This window comes from Oncorhynchus tshawytscha, linkage group LG29, assembly GCF_018296145.1.
Source record: "Oncorhynchus tshawytscha isolate Ot180627B linkage group LG29, Otsh_v2.0, whole genome shotgun sequence".
NCBI classification, from domain to species: Eukaryota; Metazoa; Chordata; class Actinopteri; order Salmoniformes; family Salmonidae; genus Oncorhynchus; species Oncorhynchus tshawytscha.
The window spans coordinates 17,815,451-17,837,024 of NC_056457.1; the positions used below are offsets into that span (position 1 = coordinate 17,815,451).

At 39.3% G+C, this 21,574-nt stretch overlaps 1 protein-coding gene across 1 annotated transcript; it reads right to left on the reverse strand.

The window, feature by feature from the left end:
- Positions 1-1,496: 1,496 nt before the first annotated feature.
- Positions 1,497-16,550, reverse strand: LOC112227826 (myosin-7-like). The gene is made up of 38 exons (XM_042308696.1): positions 16,342-16,550; positions 15,858-16,001; positions 15,605-15,761; positions 14,693-14,720; positions 14,495-14,600; positions 13,859-13,951; positions 13,380-13,443; positions 13,191-13,289; positions 12,119-12,222; positions 11,895-12,033; positions 11,671-11,789; positions 11,327-11,476; positions 11,060-11,230; positions 10,589-10,898; positions 10,405-10,478; positions 10,005-10,210; positions 9,782-9,905; positions 8,764-8,900; positions 8,419-8,674; positions 7,932-8,174; positions 7,671-7,847; positions 7,415-7,560; positions 7,247-7,337; positions 6,776-7,165; positions 6,544-6,670; positions 6,332-6,450; positions 6,047-6,243; positions 5,699-5,882; positions 4,689-4,854; positions 4,453-4,577; positions 4,057-4,365; positions 3,723-3,926; positions 3,078-3,374; positions 2,846-2,950; positions 2,641-2,736; positions 2,413-2,547; positions 2,072-2,120; positions 1,497-1,625 (listed from the first exon to the last, which is right to left on the reverse strand). Exons 1-37 carry the CDS (start codon positions 16,540-16,542, stop codon positions 2,100-2,102), a joined length of 5,814 nt encoding a protein of 1,937 aa, XP_042164630.1. The 5' UTR covers positions 16,543-16,550; the 3' UTR covers positions 1,497-1,625; positions 2,072-2,099.
- Positions 16,551-21,574: the final 5,024 nt, after the last annotated feature.

Sequence of the window (21,574 nt, forward strand, 5' to 3'; positions counted from 1 at the left end):
CTAGTGGTTAGAGTGTTTGGCCAGTAACAGGAAGGTTGCTGGATCAAATCCCTGAGCTGACAAGGTAAAAATCTGCTGTTCTGCCCCTGAGCAAGGCAGTTAACTCACTGTTCCCTGGGTGCTGTGGATGTCGATTAAGGCGGCCCCTTGCACCTCTCAGATTCAGAGGGGTTTGTTTAAATGCCGAAGACACATTACAGTTGAATACATTCAGTTGGACAACTGACTAGCTATCCCCCTTACCTAATGAAGTAAAGAATGGTTACCTGCAGCACTCAAAGATATCCAACTTCCTGCAGTAGACTAAACTTCCCTTTCGTCATCCTTGTGGGATTGACAGATACACATGGTAATGCTTTCACTGATTGCACATAAAGAAATCTAGTTCTTACATAATAGAGTGCTTTCTTGTTATCCAACTAATCTTGTGTCCTTTCTGTTATCCTGTGAACCCGATTCATTGCTGCTCAAAGCTATATGTTATTTGTGTGTTTCCTAGGCTCCTGACTTGATTGTGTAATTGCTTGGTCTTGTAATGCAGGGATCCTTTGAAAAAGTGACTGTGGTCTCAATGGGACCCTCCTGCTTAAGCGGCACTTGTCTCCTTTTCACCTCATTTAAAACCTGATAAATAAAATACAAAATATTAACCAAGACTCACATTTTACATATACATGGGGCCCTTCAGGGGTGTGTACTTAGTCCCCTCCTGTACTCCCTGTTCACGCATGACTGCACGGCCAAGCAGGACTCCAACACCATCATTAAGTTTGCTGACGACACAACAGTGTCTGATCACCGACAACGTTGAGACGGCCTATAAGGGAGGTCAGAGAACTGGCAGTGTGGTGCCAGGACAACGACCTCTCCCTCAATGTGAGCAAGAAAGGAGCTGATCGTGGACTACAGGAAAAGGCAGGCCAAACAGGCCCCTATTAATATGGATGGGGCTGTAGTTGAGCGGGTCGAGAGTTTCAAGTTCCTTGGTGTCCACGTCACCAACGAACTATCATGGTCCACCAACACTGTCTGAATTCCATTGATTATTTGGCTTCACATCACACAATAGTCCAGGGTAGGTTTGTTAGCAGATAATAAATAAATGCTACAATAGTTTATTTGCTAATATCAAATTTTTGATTGAATATTGTCTTTAATGTTGGTTCACCTGCATATATGATTTAATAATAATCCATTTCTAATTAAACCACACAAATCCTTAGTTTTATGCCAACAAAATATGATTTGCTCATTGGTATTGGTAGGTGTTTCACTTTGTCTAATTAGTTGTTGTTGTTTTTTTACAATATTTCTGTTCATTTAGGGGACCCAATTTGGCTCAGAAGCACCCCCAGACACAAAAGTGAGAGATGTTTGTCTGTCTTCATAATTCCTTGTGAGGTAAGTATATTATGAAAACAAGTGTTAACTTAATTTTGTTGAATAATAGTGGATTCCATACCTGTTCATAATAGAATCAAGCAATACACAGAGGAGCTGTTTAACTTGACTTTATTCTTTATTCTGCTCATGTTACATGGAGAATAGAGAAACAACTAAAGCACTACAGTCAGGAGATTTTCAGAAAGGTCCATCCGAGAGCTTCACTCTTCATCATGTCCTTTCTGTGACAGAAGATCGATGAAGGTTAAAATGTAATAAACACAAAAACATTCTTACAATATTCTGTGCGTTGTCAACTATATATTAAACGATGGGTCTCCTTGTTTGAGTGTATAGAATACAATATAAATATCATGAATTACACCAACTCTGTCTACTAGTAAATGAAAGATTCCACAAAAATATTTAAATAAGCAAAGATGTCCGGCATTTATCACAATAGATATAAATGTGTTACTTGCCATCACACAGTAACTCACCACTGAAACAAAAATTTGTCATGCTTTTGAAGATTTTTTTAACCCATGACAGGGCACAATAATATGAATGACAGTATGTTTATTGGAGATCAAATACTTAAAAAGCAATTAAGGTTGGGGCTGTCATCATATATGATTTGAGTTTGCAAATTATAACCAATATAATTCATCTGATTGAAAGAACTGACCTGGGAGCCAGCATCACAACTATTGGCCTCACTCCTCATCCTTTCCTTTCTGTGACAGAGAAGATAGATAGATTGATTACCAGAACATTTCAATTTGACTGTGTACCCGAAAAACATTTTACTACCAAATATTGTGTACTCTGGTTGAAATTGTACCATGTGGAACTTCAACAGGTATGTATAGTTACTTGGTAACAATGTAACAGATGATCCATGTATGACTTATTTTCTTCAGGAATCAATGAGTTAATATCGAGAATCCAAATGACCATTAAACAGTCCAAGATACCACAAAGTTTAGGCTTTCCCATACATTAAATTGAAACAGAAACTTCACTGACCTTGGATCCGGCATCACGACTCTTGGCTCTCATCTTGTTGACCTGAGACTCAGCAATATCAGCCCTCTCTTCTGCCTCATCCAGTTCATGCTGAATCTTACGTAACTTTCCCAAATTGGAATTGGCTTGTTCCTCCTGTGAAAAATGTTAAATACGATTTAAGTTTCTAGCAAACAAAACAATTAGAAAATTACAAATGCATCAGTTGGATGATAGAAGGTTACTTACAGCCTCCTCTGAAGTCCTCTTGTAGGATTTGACCTTCAGCTGCAGTTTGTCCACCAGGTCCTGCAGGCGGCTCAAATTCTTACGGTCTTCCTCAGTCTGCACCCAAAAAGAAGGGAAGAAATAGTAATGCTGTAGATATATCTTACATTTCATTCTGAGCATGTTAATATAATTGTGCATTGTCAAATTAAAGTATATAATGTACCTGGTAGGTGAGCTCCTTGATGCGTCTCTCATATTTACGGACTCCTTTCACAGAATCACTGCTCCTCCTTTGCTCCAGTTCCACTTCAGTCTCTAGCTCTCTCACCTAGAAAGATATGATCGATGTTAACACACCATTTACATTTATTTTGTTAGTTACCACTACTTTCAATATTGGAGCTAGAAATATGTGACATTGAATTAATAGAAGAGAATGTAGCTTAGACACTTACTCTGGCCTCCAGCTTCTGGATCTGCTTCTTGCCCCCCTTCATGGCGATTTGTTCAGCTTCATCCAGGCGGTGCTGCAGGTCCTTGATGGTCTGCTCCATGTTCTTTTTCATGCGCTCCAGGTGAGCACTGGTGTCCTGCTCCTTCTTCAGCTCTTCTGCCATCATGGCAGCATCAGTAATGGCCTTCTTGGCCTTTTCCTCAGCATTTCTACACTCCTGCACGGCCTCCTCCACTTCATTCTGAAGCTGGGATGTGTCGCCCTCTAGCTTCTTCTTCTGGCTCAGTAGGCTGGTGTTCTACACACATATATATATGACAAATTATGTTTATATTACCTATACGTACCTCAAGTAGCAGACATTTAAAGATGGAATCCGTAGTAGGGGAAACAGTGGCAGTGTCCTTCCAAACACCATTGTTATTGTTTTGTTTTGTTAACAAAGCAGAGGTGAGGAGCGTTGCACAACATGGTACAGTACATTTTCTGCTCTTTTATTGTGCTTGCAATGCCATCCAAAGGGAAAAAACGGTGTTTTTCATTTGCAGTAACTACTTTGTTGTTGTAATATCGCAAACAAACGTGTCAGTTTCCCCATTAAGGATTCCAGCTTCAAGGAGAACACTGTTATATATTACTGACTTACCTGTGAGTGGAGCAGCTGAACTCTCTCACTAACATCCAGCAGTTCCTGCTCAGCCAGTTTGCGGCCTCTCTCAGTCTGCTCCACCAGGGCTCTCAGCTCATCCAGTTCAGCCTGAATCAAGTTGTTACGTCTCTCCACAATGGCAATGTTCTCCTTCAGGTCATCATTGCTACGAAGAGCATCATCCAGCTGCAGTTGAGAATCCTGTAGAAAGAATTACTGATTTTACTAGATTTACTATTTACTTTATATACATTTACTACACTAAACAGTGTTTTTTTCTTTTTCTGAATGCACAAGCAATGTTTTTAATTCAGTGGTGTGGAAGTAATACCTTCAGATGGGAATGGAGACCCTTAAGTTGCTTCTGGGCCTCTGATGCCTGCCTGTTGGCCTGGCTGAGCTGGATCTCCATCTCATTGAGATCTCCCTCCATCTTCTTCTTCAGCCTGAGAGCTTCATTCCTGCTGCGAGTCTCTGACTCCAGGGAGCTTTGCAGGTTATCCACAACTCTCTGCTGGTTCCTCTTATTCATCTCCATTTCCTCATCCTTCTCTACCAGCTTCCGTTCAATGTCAGCTTTCACCTGATTGAACTCCAGCTGAGCTCTCAGGATCTTGCCTTCCTCATGCTCTAGGGAGGCCTATGAGAACACAGCCACCCATAGTTTGTAAAATCGTAAAATAAAATGTTGGTACTTTCACTATCTGTAAATGTTTTCTATTCTCACCTCAGCTTCCTCTAGAGCAGACTGTATCTCAGCCTTCTCCTGCTCCAGCTGTTTACGGATCTTCTCCAGTTCATGGATGCTCTTTCCTCCTTCACCAAGCTGCTCAGTCAGGTCAGAAATTTCCTCTGTGGAAAATATTGCTGTACATTAGAATCTTTTTGGCATAACTGATCTCTAAAAAATAAATGTATTTTATTGACTAAGTTATATAGGTCAATTAATGCTAATGCTCTGACCTTGGAGGTTCTTGTTCTCCCTCTTCATGGTCTCCAGATGATCCAGAGACTCCTCATATGAGTTCTTGAGTTTGAAGAGCTCAGTGCTGAGAGATCTGGCCTCTTTCTGGGAGCTCTCCAGCTCAGTCTGCGACTCCTCAAACTTCTGCTTCCACTCAGCCAAGACCTGAAAAACATACTTTTTTTAATTGGCTTGAATACAGTATACAGTATGGTTCAGATAAGATGGACAATATTGTCCAATAACTTACAGAGAACAGAACTGTGTCTTCATGCTCACAATCCAAACCCCCGAGACAAACGGGGTCTGGAAGCAATTGGTCAGGGGGTTAAGTGCCTTACTCAAGGCCACAATGGGAGGCAATGGTAGGATGTAGGATAATGGCAGCACAACCTTTTTTTGAACCATGACACTTTGTTGGGATAAAAAAATGCTGCAGCACAGCTAACATTTCCCTATTCATTTATTTAGTGGTAATGACCTCCTTCTCATCGGTTCCATATTTCTAATCATCTATTTTCTGACAACATTTTTGAAGATTAAATAGGTTTTATTTTTAACGACACTGAACAAAAATATAAACGCATCATGTGAAGTGTTGGTGCCATGTTTCATGAGCAGAAAAAAAAGATCCCAGAATTGTTCCATCTGCAAAAAATGCTAATTTATCTCAGATTTGTGGCATGCTGACCGCCGGAATGTCCACCAGAGCTGTTGTCAGAGAATTTTATGTTAATTTCTCTAACGTTAGCCGCCTCCAACGTCCTTTTAGAGTAATTGGCAGTTTGTCCAACCAGTCTCACAACCGCAGATTAATCTGCACTAGAAATATTTTGCTTTAGCTCTGATAATATAGGTATTTAGTTTAAAATAGGTTTGCGCAAGAGATTACCGGTTTTCTGCATTGTAAAGGTGCCACAGCACACTGGTTGAAAACCACTGCACTAGGCTACCTGCCGCCCCTCATGTACTATAATGAAGGCTAATAGGACTTATGTTTTTTTCTTACCTTGTCAAAGTTCCTTTGCTTCTTGTCCAGAGAGGCAGCAGCTGCATTGGATCTCTCCACATCCACCATGAGATCTTCAATCTCATTCTGGAGTCTGTGTTTAGTCTTCTCTAGGGATGAACATTTAGCATTTACAGCTTCCACAGCTTCCTCTGCATCCTGCAGACGCTGAGCCAGTTTCTTCCTAGATTGACATAGATGAGAAACACATTTCTAAACAGCTGTCTAATATATAATGGTTGTGTAACAGGTAATCCATCTATTATTTATCATGTACTTTTGTGTATCGCTCTTTCAGCCAAGGTTCAATAGCCTGAAAAGTAAGAGAAAGTAATAAAGCATCCTTACTTTGCGTCCTCAAGCTCCTCAGTCTTCTGGATGGCATCAGTTTCATACTTGGTTCTCCACTGAGCCACCTCAGCATTAGCCTTGGACATGCCACGCTGCAGCTCAGACTTGGCCTCCTGCTCCTCCTCATACTGCTCCCTCAACAGATCTGAGTCATGGCGAGCAGACTGCACTGCATGGGCAAGTGCGTTCTTGGCCTGGTAAGGACATTTAAAAAAGAATCTGTGATTATGCCTGAAGATGAATGGAGTTAGATAAGAGACACTGCATTCTTTGTATAAATACCTTGACTTCCTCCTCCAATTGTCTCTTGAGGTCTTCAATCTGCTGAACATTGGACTGTTTACCTCTGGTCAGTTGAGAGACCAGAGAGTCCTTCTCCTCCAACTGTCTGGCAAATTCACCTGTTTACATGCAATTCAAATTATTTTAAATTATATTACTTAATCGGGTAATTTATTGTGGTTGTTCAATTTATTATTTTTTTGTAAATATACCATTCTCAGTTTGAAGCTTTGCTTTCTGCATTGTGAAATCATTGATAGATCGCTGTCCTTCCTCAGCTTTCGTCCTGTATTCACTCATCTGGTCCTCTAGAGTACGGCACATTTTCTCCAAGTTTGTCTAAAAACAGATTTGTTTTTGAATGAGAGAACAGCATCACTAGATTGCATCTTTAAAAAGCATGTATAGATTTTTTTTCTTTGATTTACCAATGATACCACATACTTTGGACTTGACAATCTGCTCCATGTTGGAGACCACATCATCCAGCTCCAGCCTGAGCTCACTCTTCTCTTTCTCCAGCTTCTGCTTCACTCTCTGAAGGTTGTCAATCTGCTCTCCCAGGTCAGCTACACTGTCAGCATTTTTCTTCCTCAGCGTGGCAGCTGTAGCCTCATGCTGCAGGGTAGCCTCTTCAAGGTCTCTGCGCACCTTCTGGAACTCAGCCTCCCTCTTCTTGTTCATCTCAATCTGGGCAGCAGTGGCTCCACCAGCCTCCTCCAGCCTCTCACTGATCTCTTCTAGCTCTCTGGCCAAGTCTGCCCTCTGTTTCTCCACCTTGGCACGGGCAGCTCTTTCAGCCTCCAGCTCTTCCTCTAATTCCTCAATGCGGGCCTGAAATGTTAGGATTTCAATTAAATCTAGTTCAAATGTGACTTTTAGAATTAAAATGTTTCAACAATTGTCTTAAATTACCTGCAGCTCCTTCAGTTTTTTCTGGAGCTGGGCACCCAAAGCCTGCTCATCCTCAATCTTGCTGTTGAGTTGGCTCATCTCAAAGTCCTTCCTGTTGAGATGAATATGCATTTTTAGTGTTTTCCATTGAATAATACTTTGTTAGCATATTTTGATATCTGATCTTACTTCTTCATTCTCTCCTCCATCTGCTGCTTGTCATTCTCCAGGTCCATTAGGCTCTCCTGGGTCAACTTTAAATCTCCCTCCAGCTTTCTCTTGGCTCTCTCAAGGTCCATTCTCACCTTCTTTTCTTGCTCCAGAGACCCTTCAAGCTGATAAATTATATATTAAACAATATTTGGAGTAACCAATTCACTGAAGCTTGTTTTTAGGATAGTACTAATTTTGTTATACATTTGATGAATTTCTATTTGATACTCACATCATCAACTTGCTGTTCCAGTTTGGCTTTGGCCTTGGTCAGCGTGTTGACTTTGTCCTCCTCACTCTGCAGGTCATCAAGTGTTTGTTGATGAGCCTCTTGGAGAGCCTTCTTCTCCTTGGTCAGCTTGGCAATGATTTCGTCCAGAGCTGCCATCTCCTCAGTAAGGTTTTTAACCTAAGAAAACAGTGTGTCATTACACTTTCATCCAAAATATTTAATTGTAGTTTTAACATCACAAGAAATACCAACTTATTTTACCTTGTTCTCTGTGGCATGCTTTTCCTTCTCCACTTTAGCCAGAGTGAGCTCCAGATCATCAATGTCCTTCTTGAGTTCTGAGCACTCATCCTCTAGCTTCCTCTTCTTAGCAGTTAGCTCTGAATTCATCTCCTCCTCATCTTCCAGTCTTTCTGTCAGCTCTTTGGCTTTGGCCTCAAGCTGGATTTTGCTCTTGATCAGACCCTCACATCTCTCTTCAGCATCAACAATAGTGTCTTCTTGCTGTCAAGAAGTATATCAAATTCTCCAATGCTCAGAAGTTTGTTTGGAGGCAAAATATTTGGACACTACAAATGATTGACAAATGGTGCACTGATTGCACGTATCTATTTAGAAAATCATGTCTCTTTTCTCTCTGTTTTTCCATTTCTCTTGATAGCTTATGGCTAAAAGCTAACGAGTAAGGCCATTTTGACCAAAGATGTGACTGCAGCAAAGTAACTGTAGTGCAGTTAATATTACTCACAGTTTGGACAGCTAGCTGCAGGTCATTCTTCTCTTGGAGAATTGAAACCATCTTCTCTTCCAGCTCCTTTCTACGGGCTTCACTTTTAGCATAAGCCTCTTTAAGCTTCAGGAATTCTTCCTTCATGTTGGCCATCTCCTTCTCAGTCTCTGCTGACTTCAGCAGAGGTTTGATCTTGAAGTACATCTTCATCCAGGGCCAATTCTTGACACCCATGAAGGCACGAATGTTCCATTGGATCACAAGCAAGGCATCCCTGCAAAAGTTTTATAAAATATAGTTCATACAACCTTTCCTCAGCCCATACACATTGTCTGAAAAGGTTTAAGCTATTCTCATTCCTACCTGCGGTCAACCATTTTCTGGAACTCAATTCTAGCAAGTAGACCACGTGATCTGGCCTGGAGGCCAGTGATGATAAGAGCGAGACGATCGTCTCTCATCTCCTCAAGTAGACCCAGGAGACCAGCCTTGAAGAACACCTAATGATACACAAAGGCCTTCTTGTATTTGGTAGGATTGCATTTTTCTGCCAGATTACCGTAAATAACTTGAATGTGGTATCCCACAGTTACCCAAAACGTTCATGCCTCTAGGAAAATGGCACACACTGATGACAAGGTGGCCCTGTAATGAGCAATTGATTTTACAACTTCCAACCCAGCATGTTGACCAAGAGTTACTAAATTATAAAGGAAGTCTATCGCAAGCAGTATGGCCACTATGCTTTTAATTGCTCATTGTATATATGGATCTACTACATTATGGCACTATACCAAGTATCTATTTTTATCTCTTGACTCGACCCATTTGCCCAAGAGACATAAAATTAGATAAGCATGATCAGTGGTACATCAGAAGTTATTTCAAGAGGCATTGCTCAGGTTGGCCAGATGGTGATGTTGTATTAATATACTGCTTGGACCCCATAATTGCTGCTACGATTCCATCCTGGAATTTATGTTGCGTTCATAACCAAGTGGTAGGTCTGCATTTACCATTTGAATGCATTCACGTGCTTTGAAATCGTTAAAAATGGTAATTGGCTAATGGCTTTCAAGCTGCGTGAACCATAAACTAAAAGTACAGCTATCAGGCTTGTCAACAAATTATAGTGCTCAAAAAACATATTAATAGATAGTTTATAAAAGCAATGTTACGCCCGATAATGCTGTTATCGTGGTAATTTCCTTAGTAAGTCACGTCAGATGTCAGTATGTTGAAGAAGTGGGAGCTCAGGATGATAGATGAGTTTCCCACTAGTAATTACCAGCTGGAGGGGAGTTCAAGTGGATTATTTTGAGTCGTATGTGGTAAATTCCTACTTCCTACTTGGTTACGAATGCACCATTAGATAATTTACCTTCGTGTGTCCTAATCTGTACTGGGTGTGGTCAATATCCAAAGAGCCCAACAGTTTTTCTGATGCCTTCATGTTGTCCATGAACTGACCCTCAGGGATAGCATTTGGATTGAGGATGCGGTATCTGAATTTAAATCAGAAAGAAATTATCTTTAACAATGGAACACCTGAATAGGTAAACAGTTTAATTTATTTTGGAAAGGAAATTAATAATTATTTTGACCTTTGTTTGAAGTCAGCATACAGGATTCTGTTGGGGAAGCCCTTTCTGCAGATCCTGATGCCTTCCAGCACACCGTTACAGCGCAGCTGGTGCATGACCAGAGGATTCTCCATGGCCCCAGGAGTCTTGGTCTCGTTGGGGATGATGCAACGCACAAAGTGGGGGTGAGTAGACCTCAAGTTGGTCATGAGTTTACCCAAGTTCTCCTGTCAGTATGACAAATGTAGAATTTTCCATCAGTGAATGAGTCTCCAAGTAACTCACGAGTCACAACGGCATTTAATGCTAACATGCCTAACACAACATACTGGCATCTCAAATTTAGTGCAAATATAATACATTTGTTAATATTCTGACATGTGAAAACATCAAAAACATATTGAGTTAAGCTCAGATTTACCCTGTGCAATGCAGACACAGTCTGGAAGGAAGAGCCTTTCTTCTTTTTTCCTCCAGCCGCTTTTTCTTCAGGTGCTGGATGATAATGAAATAACTATTTAAATATACTTTTATTACTACTATCATATACTGTGGATGATTTATTTGAGTGTGTTGTAGTCTTTGCAGATATGAACACATAGTACCTCCTTCTGCACCAGCATAGTTTGCAAACAGGTTTGCCAGGAACTTAAGACTTGACTTCTGGAACAGTCCGACCACAGTCTCATTCAGGGGGTCCTTGTTCTTCACCAACCAGTTACCAATGTTGTAGTCAACAATGCCAGCATAGTGAACCATGGAGAAATGGGCCTCTGGTCTACCCTTAACAATCCTAGGCTTCTGGAAGCATGCATTTTTGCCCAGATGGGTGTCATACAGCTTAGCTTTGAATGTATTATCACTGGCCTTGGGAAACATGCACTCCTCTTCAAGGATGGACATGATACCCATGGGCTAGTGGAAGGAATGAATACAAATTAATTAATGTTAAGGGAAAAGCATTGTGAATAAATTTCAGAATAATTTGTCATTGAAGCACATTTATGAAGACTGTCCTTTCTTTGAGATTACTTAGGATACATCATATAAACTACTGCACAACTGAAGATACCAACCCTTTCAATGAGGTCAATGCAGGCAGCCAAGTCCATGCCGAAGTCAATGAACTCCCAGACGATGCCCTCTTTCTTATACTCTTCCTGCTCCAGCACAAACATGTGGTGGTTGAAGAACTGCTGCAGCTTCTCATTAGTGAAGTTGATGCACAGCTGCTCAAAGGTGTTGAACTGAAATAGAAGTTCACAGTTACTTTATTTTGTCAGCTGTAATGTTCTAGATGAATTTTTTTCGTGTGTCCTTTTTTAAATCAAATTGACACTCACATCAAAGATCTCAAAGCCAGCAATGTCCAGCACACCAATGTAGTGCTGGCGAGCGTTCTTAGTGTCCAGAGAAAGGTTTATTCTTATCACCATCCAAAGGAACATGTTCTCGTAAATTTTCTTTGCCAGTGCACCAACAGCGTAGTACACCTACAAAATATTGAGAATATAAATTACCTCAACATAGCCTCAACATAAACACATAGGGACAGTTTCTCTGACACAGATTAGGCCTAGTCCTAGACTAAGAAGCATGCCCAATAGGTTATTCTAGGTATGAACATCCTAGCAACTTTATAGACAGGTTTTATGCTCAATATTATAAAAACATTTTGGAGACGCACCTGGTTGACATTCTGACCTTTGGTGACCCACTCATTTCCTACTTTGACCCTTGGGTGACACAGACCCTTGACTAGGTCAGCAGAGTTCAGGCACATCAGATATGCAGCTTTGTCAAGATCTAGAATGGCAATGTTTTATGATTGGTAGAGGCAATATAATGGGTTTTTGATGATCAGATACTACTGCATAATGAAGTGAGAGGTTTTAAATCCTCAGCACTCACCCTCAGTGCCATCTGCCTCTGCTTGCTCCTCCCGCTGTTTATTCTTGAACTTCATGTTGCCGTAGTGCATGATGGCACCAGTCAGCTTATAAATGCCATTCTTCTCCTCTTGGGAGAACCCCAGCACATCAAAGGCATCCTAGTCCCAAATTAAGGTAATTGTTTTGCATTGGAGAAGGGGTTGGAATATTATTGCCTATACAGTATATAGATATATTACTCACATCAGTAGCCATTAGCTCATCTGAATCATTAATGGAAGTTACAGCAATCTCTCCTTGGGAGATGAAGGCATAGTCATAGGGATTGCTAGTGATGAGTAGCATCTCTGAAAAGAATTGAACAGCTCAGTTTATGTGTGTTCATGCTGTGGTATAGGTCATAACATAATATACTTAGTATTAGGGTTGGGGTCAATTAGAAAATTGCCATTGATTTATATTATAAATTGACAGGAAGGCAAATTAGTCATTAGAGTTTCGAAAAACCAGTGGTGGAAAAAGGACGCAATTTTCATACTTGAGTAAAAGTAAAGATACCTTAAAAGAAAATGACTCAAGTAAAAGTAAAAGTCACATAGTAAAATACTACTTTAGTAAAGGTATTTGGTTTTAAATGTACTTAAGTATCAAAAGTAAAGTATACATCATTTAAAATGTCTTATCTGGCAAACCAGATGACACAATTTTCTATTTTTATTTACGGACTGCCAGGGGCACAGTTCAACACTCAGACATAATTTACAAACGAAGCATTTGTGTTTAGTGAGTCTGCCAGATCAGAGGCAGTAGCAGTAGGGATGACAATGGGTGTTCTCTTGATAAGTGCATGAATTAGACAATTTTCCTGTCCTGCTAAGCGTTCAAAATGTAACTTTTGGGTGTCAGGGAAAATGTTAGGAATAAAAAGTACATTATTTTCTTGTAATGTAATGGAGTAAAAGTAGTCAAAAATAGAAATAATAAATGAAAGTACAGATACCCCAAAGAAACTACTTAAATAGTACTTTAAATTATTTTTACTTAAGTACATTACACCCCTGCGAAAAACTGCAGCTGGAGATTGTTTTGTGTGCATTGGATTTTAATGTTGTGTGCTTAAATGTAATTTAAATAATTGTTACTACATAAATCACCCTATATTGTGTTGTGAGTTTCACAGTGGGGGGGAAAGGGGTAGTACACTGCCTGGGCTGGCTGTGCTGCATCATAAGAATTTAATTGGATTTCATCAGAAATGTTCAGTTTAATCCAGAATTGACATCAACCCTATTCAGTTTGATGTTTCAATACTCACCCAGAAGTTCTGGTTTCTGTTGGGACAGGATCTGATAGAAGATGTGATAGTCTCTCTCAGCCTTGAGCTGGAAAGTGACACGTGACTTCTCCAGAAGATCTGATCAGTATGGAAAAGTGCTTTTGGTATTAATGTGTTTCCTGTCAAAGAGATCTGTTCAATTCTGGGCAAATTGAGTGTTGTACTCACAAGTCTCAATGTCAGCAGACGAAAGCTTCCCAGTGACTCCAAAATGAATTCGGATGAATTTACCCTGTAAGTTATTGTCAAAGCAGAAATTAATAATCACATTAGATCAGAGTTCAAGTAGTATTTGTTTTCTTTTTGAATACCTTAAGTGCACATGATTGAGCTTGCATGGTGTAATGGAACTGATGGAATAGTCCTACAAGTTTAAATTCCACCTATCTGGTTCTCAAGCAAACACAGAAAATATTTAAAAGAAAACAAATACTATTGAAACCCAGCTCTGTTGCACACATACATATTTGATATGATCTACAGTCCCAAAAGGGTTGATTAGCTGATGGACATGAGGAAAATTAGCTGATGTCATGACATCAACTAATTGTATCATAATAAATTTCAAACACAAAATATAACAGATAAGATGAACATGTATGATAAGATTTAAATTATATTTGACTGCGAACAAAGACCGAACGTACAAATCGGGAGGAGTTGTCATTCCTGATGGTCTTGGCATTACCAAAAGCCTCCAGGGCAGGATTGGCCTGGATGATTTGATCCTCCAGGGTCCCCTACAACCCAACAACCACACAGTGTTAAAATGCTGCAAATATCTGTAGTCAACATATGCTTATCCAGCCATGAAGAATGTTTAATTTAGGATTAATAATGATTCAGTGTTTCATTTAGGTTAGGGGGGGGCAATGCCATGGGACTAAGTTTATTCATCTTTATTTTTTAAAGCTAATTTCCTTCAACAACTGTACACATTATGCCATGGCTTATGCCTAGTTCTTATGCTTTGTTCTTATGCTATCTGAGTGAATCAAACATTATAACAAAATCAATGGTGGCCACATGACAAAACACTGTTTTGTTTTTATTTTGGTGATTGTTCGTTCTGAAAGATGATCTTATTAAGAAATATATTGCTCCATTATATTTTCTACATACTTATATCTGGTTTAATTTTGCCCAAAATTATTTATTTTATTATTTATTTTTTATATTATATAAATAAAAAATTAAATTAGTGGCGGCCATGATTTAGTAACAGCTTTGCAATGCTGCTAAATGCAAATTGGGAAATGCTGAATATTTGCCGTCTATTTTACCTTTTTTTCTTCTGATACACTTTTTTTTCCACTAACAGCAGCAATGCTGGCGAAGTACTGGATGACTCTCTTGGTGTTAACAGTCTTTCCAGCACCGGATTCTCCACTGGAATATAAAAATACAAATGTTAATGTCTCAGAATTTATCTTAACTTTAAAAAGCTTCAAATGGATATAACCTTTGGTTGATGTACTTACGTGATAAGGACAGACTGATTTTCCCTGTCTGTTGAAAGAGAAGTATCAGTAAATGTGTCATTTAAAAACATTTTATGTCACTGTAGACTAGTGCAGAGCGATGAGTGCTTTTTGGGGTCAGTTCAGTTTCGGTTTGATTATTACATTTATATTTTATTTTTAAACATTAAATGCATTATGAAATAATGACATAAAAATAATTTTAGGTTTTTAGCAGAAATTCCAAAAGCCAAATAGTGAAAATTCAGTTGCAAAAACATTGAAAATAACCAATTGTCTCCGTCAGGTCCACATTGGGTAGATCAATAGACATCAGTAGACATCAATAATAAAATATTTCAGTTGTGAATATGACTTAGTTTTTATTTAATGAATGTGTTATTTTCCTTCCTTAAAAGTCATCATCTCATCTCTGCTCAGGCAGTAGCAGCCAATCAGCCAGACAATGTTCTCCCCTCTCCCCATACTGTACTGTCTTTAGTCATCCTATTTAGCTAGGCTAGCCTGACTAAGCATGGTGAGAGCTGTCTGAAGTAATAATACTTTCACAAACTGTCTCTAGCCCCCCTCTCTCTTATCATTGTGTTGTTTACATTCCTCTCTCATGTGGTCTTTGCATCCGTGTGTATCTAACCTAACGTAACAGGGTCAATGGATTTTGGTAATTGTAGTTCATTTCCACGTTCCTGTGCTGAACTAGGTTGAATAATTTGCTTAATGGAAACTACGACTCCCTTCAGCCTAGCGTCCCACTCTCTCGTTGATTTGAAATAGGCGTTGGGGTTTACGAAAATAATTAACGAAATGGAATTCAGGTAAAGACGGTCAATTATGTATTTAACCCCCAAAAAAAAAAAAAAAAAAATATGGTTAATCGCTCAGCACTATTGTAGATGAAAAGTTCTATTTTACCTGACAACATGTACTGGTAAGCATTGTCAGATATGGAGAAAATGTGAGGTGGAGCTTCACTCCTCTTCTTGCCTCTGTATGCATTGACAACAGACTGATCGTACACTGGCAGCCACTTGTATGGGTTGACAGTGACACAGAACAGCCCTGAGTAGGTCTGTGGAAGACAAGGGGGATGCCGAAGATTTAGTTTAATTCATTTGAATTAATACATTGATTTATTGGAGATATTAGCAGACAGGTCATTGCTTACATAGATCATCCAGGCTGCGTAACGCTCTTTGAGGTTAAACAGCACAGCGGGCTCGTGCAGGAAGGTGAACATCGCCATGTCCTCAATTTTATCAAACTTTGGCGGGTTCTGGGGGTGGACATCATCCTCCTTCACAGTAACAGTCTGAAAGAAGATAAAATTAAATCGTTTTTTTTTACATTTTCAATGTGCAGAAGTATTCCATTTGAGACAAATCTTAACTTGAGATTACACACAGTGTAACATTTTCACAAATCATACATTTACATGTAATGCAAGATTTGCATGGAAGTTAAAGATTTCAAATTAAGATTATGCTCTTTGTTGTCTCTTGTTAGAAGGATTTTAAACATTAAAGAGCATAACTCATTTCAGTTCATAACTCATTTTTCATTAATCATAGAGTTATCCTAGTAGAACAAATGATTATCTTATGATTTTCCAGGTCATATATTTTCAGAATGTTTTTCACCAAAATATTTACCTTTCCAAACTCCGTATCAGCGGTGACTTTAGCCCCATCTCTGCTGGTGATTGTGGCCTTGACGTATTCTACCTCAGGGTCAGGCACATAGCACTCTCTCTTTATGTCAAAGGGTCTAGTTTGGCATTCCATACGCTCCTTGTCTGATTTACGCAGAAAGGGCGCCGCGACACCAAACTCTGCCATCAAACTGTCCCCCATTTTTAAACCTGTAAAGGCAGGAAGAGTGTTGAATACATACATATGTACATATTTTATACAGTAAAAGGTTTGAGTTAATGCAGCCCCAAACTCTGCCATCAACGCAGCCCCCATTCTTAAATTTGTGCAGGTATATATCTATTATTATAAAGGTTGAATTTGCTAAACTTCCCAATTTACTAGTGCCAGTTCTCACTGTTGCCATGGTTTGTTGTATGCCAGGATTCTCATGATAAATGTTTCTCAAACTTAAGAAAGAACAACCATTTAGATCTTCATACTTTACAGTAATTTTTATAATATCAACCATATTTTGATAGTTTTACATTTTATTCTGTTAATGACAAAGGGAACTGTGCATATTGTGGTAATAACCTAATATCAGTGTAAAGCACAAATATTAAAGAATATTAAATACATCAACAACTTTAGGGCACCAGGGCTGTATTTCACTTCTCTCTGGTACCATTTTTGGAATGCATAATGTAAATTAAACATTTGATCCCAAACATTTTCCACCAAAGACCTAAGTTAATTGGAAAATGGTATACTAGTATCACTACTGTATGTATACAGGTGTACTGTATGCTATGATACAATATATTACTCATATAAAGGTCATGGCAGAACAATAGAACTTTAAAATATAAGCCTAAAATAGACACAAGGGTCAAGGCAGAGGCAGAGTCATAGATTAATAAGAGTTTAATTGAACAATATGAAGGTGAGTAAAGCAACATTGAATATAAAACAAAACATGTGAGGTTCAGAGCAGATCAAAGTAACTAGGTCCACTGTAGCTGAAATCTACAGCTTGTGTAGTGATGACACTGACAACATGTAATTACTATACAGGAAATATGTATTATGCAATATTATCCTACAGCCAAAGGATTTGAACATCCATAATGTTGCTTGATCGGTGGTTAGGCTATTATTAGCTGGCCAAAAGTAGGCTACATGGAAAGTGCAATACTGTTCATTTAACTGTGTGTTAGTATTGGTTTTCAGTGAATTCATGTAACTCACAAAGCTCATCTGCCTTTCCTGCGTTGCATAAAAATGATCTTCAACAAAAGACTGTGTACATCTGTACAAGTTGACTACATTGATGCGTACAGATACTCAAATGTTTTGCATTAATATGCATATTTGGCAAGCTGTTATAGTTTTCATGTTGTTGAACATCTATTTTAGAAGATTGTGATTCTTACCTGTTGGTCACCCCTGGGATACGTTTGGTGGAAAGGATCTCGACTGAAAATGAAGTAGACAACGAAATACCAATATCAGTCTACTGACCAGCTATGTGTGGTTATGACTATTGTTAGGTCGTATAATGATTATCTTTGCCCTCCTCAGCAGACTGCCTCTATATGCTTACCTTCAGGATGTCCGGTGTCTCGTGTCTCCCCCTGGTCTGTCTCCCCCTGGTCTCCATCTCTCTTTATAAAGAGTGTTACTCAGCCCTATATGGAGATGGGCCATCTATTATAATAAATTAGTCTGATTATTTTAGAAGATCTGTATTTGGGGCTAGAGGTGTATACCTCTATGACCTATCAGGCTGGTTGTAACAACAGGCTATTCCAGGGTGGACAACGGATGCATTGAAAGCATTACCCATGTTTTGCTTCTGAGATTCTCATTGTGAGGTAGCATTGGATAGACAATAGCAAGCAGCAGGTCTTTACAGCTCTATTTTTGCCCCTTCGATCAAATTGCAGTCTCAGGTGATGTAGTCATCTAAAAATGCCAACATAAAGTTAATGGAAATTTTTCAAATTATGTATTTTTGTGCAATGATAATTGCAAGTTTTGAAGATTTATTTAATTATGTTTATGCTAATTTGTGAACACTTGGGCTTTTGTATGGGGCGGCAGGTAGCCTAGTGGTTAGTGCATTGGGCCAGTAACCGAAAGGTTGCTAGATCGAATCCCCGAGCTGACAATGTAAAATTCTATACTTCTTCCCCTGAACAAGGCAGTTAATCCACTGTTCCTAGGCTGTCATTGTAAATAATAATTTGTTCTTAGCTGCCTTGCCTAGTTCAATAAAAGTTAACTACAAAAAATGGTGCTTGTACTGCTTAACACCATTATGTTGGATTATTAAGGTGACATGAGAAAGTGTTCTTTCCATGTGTAAGCTCATTTCATAATTGATTTATTATGATGTAGACAACTACAGCTGTCCTCCTGTGTTCACCAAGGCAAGGTCACTCCCCAATCTGTTGTCACCAAGGGTAATTACCCTAGGCCCTGTTGACCCGGCATTGTTCCCTTTCCTTTATTGTTGATTACAAAAATTATCCTGTGAATTTGTTCTTGGATGTACTTTCCTGGAGTGTCTAACATTAGTCCCAAAATGATGAAAATAAGTTAAAACATCCTAATTTAATTTCCTAAACTATATTCAGCTGGTTATTTAAGTTATGGATTTTAATGGTGTGTAATTGGATGTACAGTATAATGCAGTTACATTAACATTGACCTACTTAATCACACATGATTTATTCATCAGATGTTTAGAATAAGTTTGACTCCTCTAATGTTCACAAAGTTATAATAACCTCTGTAATGTGATGGGTAATGGATTTAGAGTAACCTGTGTAGAATATTTAAAGCTGTAATATGTAAATTTTTGGGCAACCTGGCTAAATTTGTATAGAAATGTGAGTTATAAATATGTTGTTCTCATTGAAAGCAAGTCTAAGAAGCGGTAGATCTGTTCTATGGGCGCTATATCTATGCTTCCCGTTCTTAGGTAACATTTTTGTGTCTTTTACTTTCAGTTTTGTTCTCCAGCTTCAAACAGCTGAAAAGCAATTTCACTGCGGTTTATATGGTACAATTATTATCACATTGCTTGTTTTTTCACTAAACTGAAATTAGGCAAACTGTTACAATTTTTGAAACCAGGAAATGGTTGAGTGATTTCTGTATATTGCACCTTTAATAAGGAGTTGAACCAATGGGCATAAGGTCTTTGTTTTGTAACGAGGTCGAGATAATTGTCAATGCATTTGTGTGAAGCTATCTAGAAGGTGATAATGTAGTGTTTGTCATCGCCAGAAAGTGTTCCCCTCCTTAAAGACCTGTGCAGGGGCCATAGAGGTGCCTTACAACTTAACACCTTGGGTCTCCTTTCAGCAGTGATGTTACCCAATTAGCATCCAGAGCTGAATATATCAGCTCAATGACACTGTTAAGGGTCAAATTCCCAGCTGTCATGTGTGTGGGTGTGTGTTAATATGAGATTGGAGGGGAAACATTTGTAGATTTCTATTTAAAAAACATTTGTGTGAACCTACCCTCCCCTATGTATTTATTTGGACAGTGAAGCAAAAACGTTTCATTTGGCTCTATACTCCAGCATTTTGGATTTGAGATCAAACCTTTCATTTGAGGTGACAGTACAGCATGTCACCTTTTATTTAATGGTATTTTCATACATATCTGTTTTACCGTTTAGAAATGAAAGCACTTTGTATACACTTTATATACAAAAGTATGTGGACACCCCTTCAAATGAGTGGATTTGGCTATTCAGGCACATCCGTTGTTGACCGGTATATAAAATCGAGCACACAGCCGTTGCAATCTCAAAAGACAAAGATTGGCAGTAGAATGACCTTACTAAAGAGCTCAGTGTCTTTCAACGTGGCAGCGTCATAGGATGCCGCCTTTCCAACAAGACAGTTCTTCAAATTTCTGCCCTGCTAGAGCTGCCCCGGTCAACTGTAAGTGCTGTTATTATGAAGTGGAAACGTCTAGGAGCAACAACGGCTCAGCCTTGAAGTGGTAGGCCACACAAGCTCACAGAATAGGATGGCCGAGTGCTGAAGCTCGTAGCACGTGAAAATCGCATGTCCTCTGTTGTATTACTCAATACCGAGTTCCAAACTGCCTCTGGGAGCAACGTCAGCACGATAACTGTTTATCGGGAGTTTCATGACATGGATTTCCATGGCCGAGCAGCTGCACACAAGCATAATATTCCCATGCGCAATGCCAAGCGTCAGCTGGAGTGGTGTAAAGCTCGCCGCCATTGGACTTTGGAGCAGTAGAAATGCATTCTCTGGAGTCATGAATCACACTTCACCATCTGGAAATCCGACGGACGAATCTGGGTTTGTTAGATGCCAGGAGAATGCTACTTGTCTGAATGCATAGTGCCAACTGTAAAGTTTGGTGGGGGAGGAATAATGGGCTAGTGCTGTTTTTCATGGTTCGGCCTTGGCCCTTTAGTTCCAGTGAAGGGAAATCTTAACGCTACAGCATACAGTACAATGACATTCTAGACATTCTAACTTTGTGGCAACAGTTTGGGGAAGGCCCTTTCCTGTTTCAGCATGACAATGCCCTTGTTCACAAGCGAGGTCCATACAGAAATAGTTGGTCAAGATCGATGTGGAAGAACTTGACTGGCCTGCACAGAGCCATGACGTCAATCTCATCGAACACCTTTGGGATGAATTGTAACGCCGACTGTGAGCCAGGCCTAATCGCCCAACATCACTCACTAATGTTCTTGTGGCTGAATGGAAGTAAGTCCCCACAGCATTGTTCCAAAATCTGGTGGAAAGCCTTCCCTCAACGAGCAGGTGTCCACATACTTTTGGTCATGTTGTGGATCTTGAAGGTGTCATAAATATTTGGACAAATGCATTTATATTTTTATTAAAGCAGTCAAAGCTTAGCATTTGGTCCCATATTCATTCACACAAAAGCTCTGACGAAGGCCAAAGCTTATTAAATATCAGTGATACTTCCAAGAGCGATGTGCGGTTTCCTTTTTCCTTCGTCCCATATTCATTCCCATATTCTTAACACACAAGGATTACATCAAGTTTGTGACTCTACAAACTTGTTTCATGCATTTGTAGTTTGTTTTGGTTGTGTTCAGATTATGTTGTGCCCAACAGAGATCAATGATTAATAATGTTTTGTGTCATTTTGGAGTACATTTTTGTGGAAATAGGAATAGGATATGTTTCTAAGCACTTCTAAATTCATGTGGATGCTACCA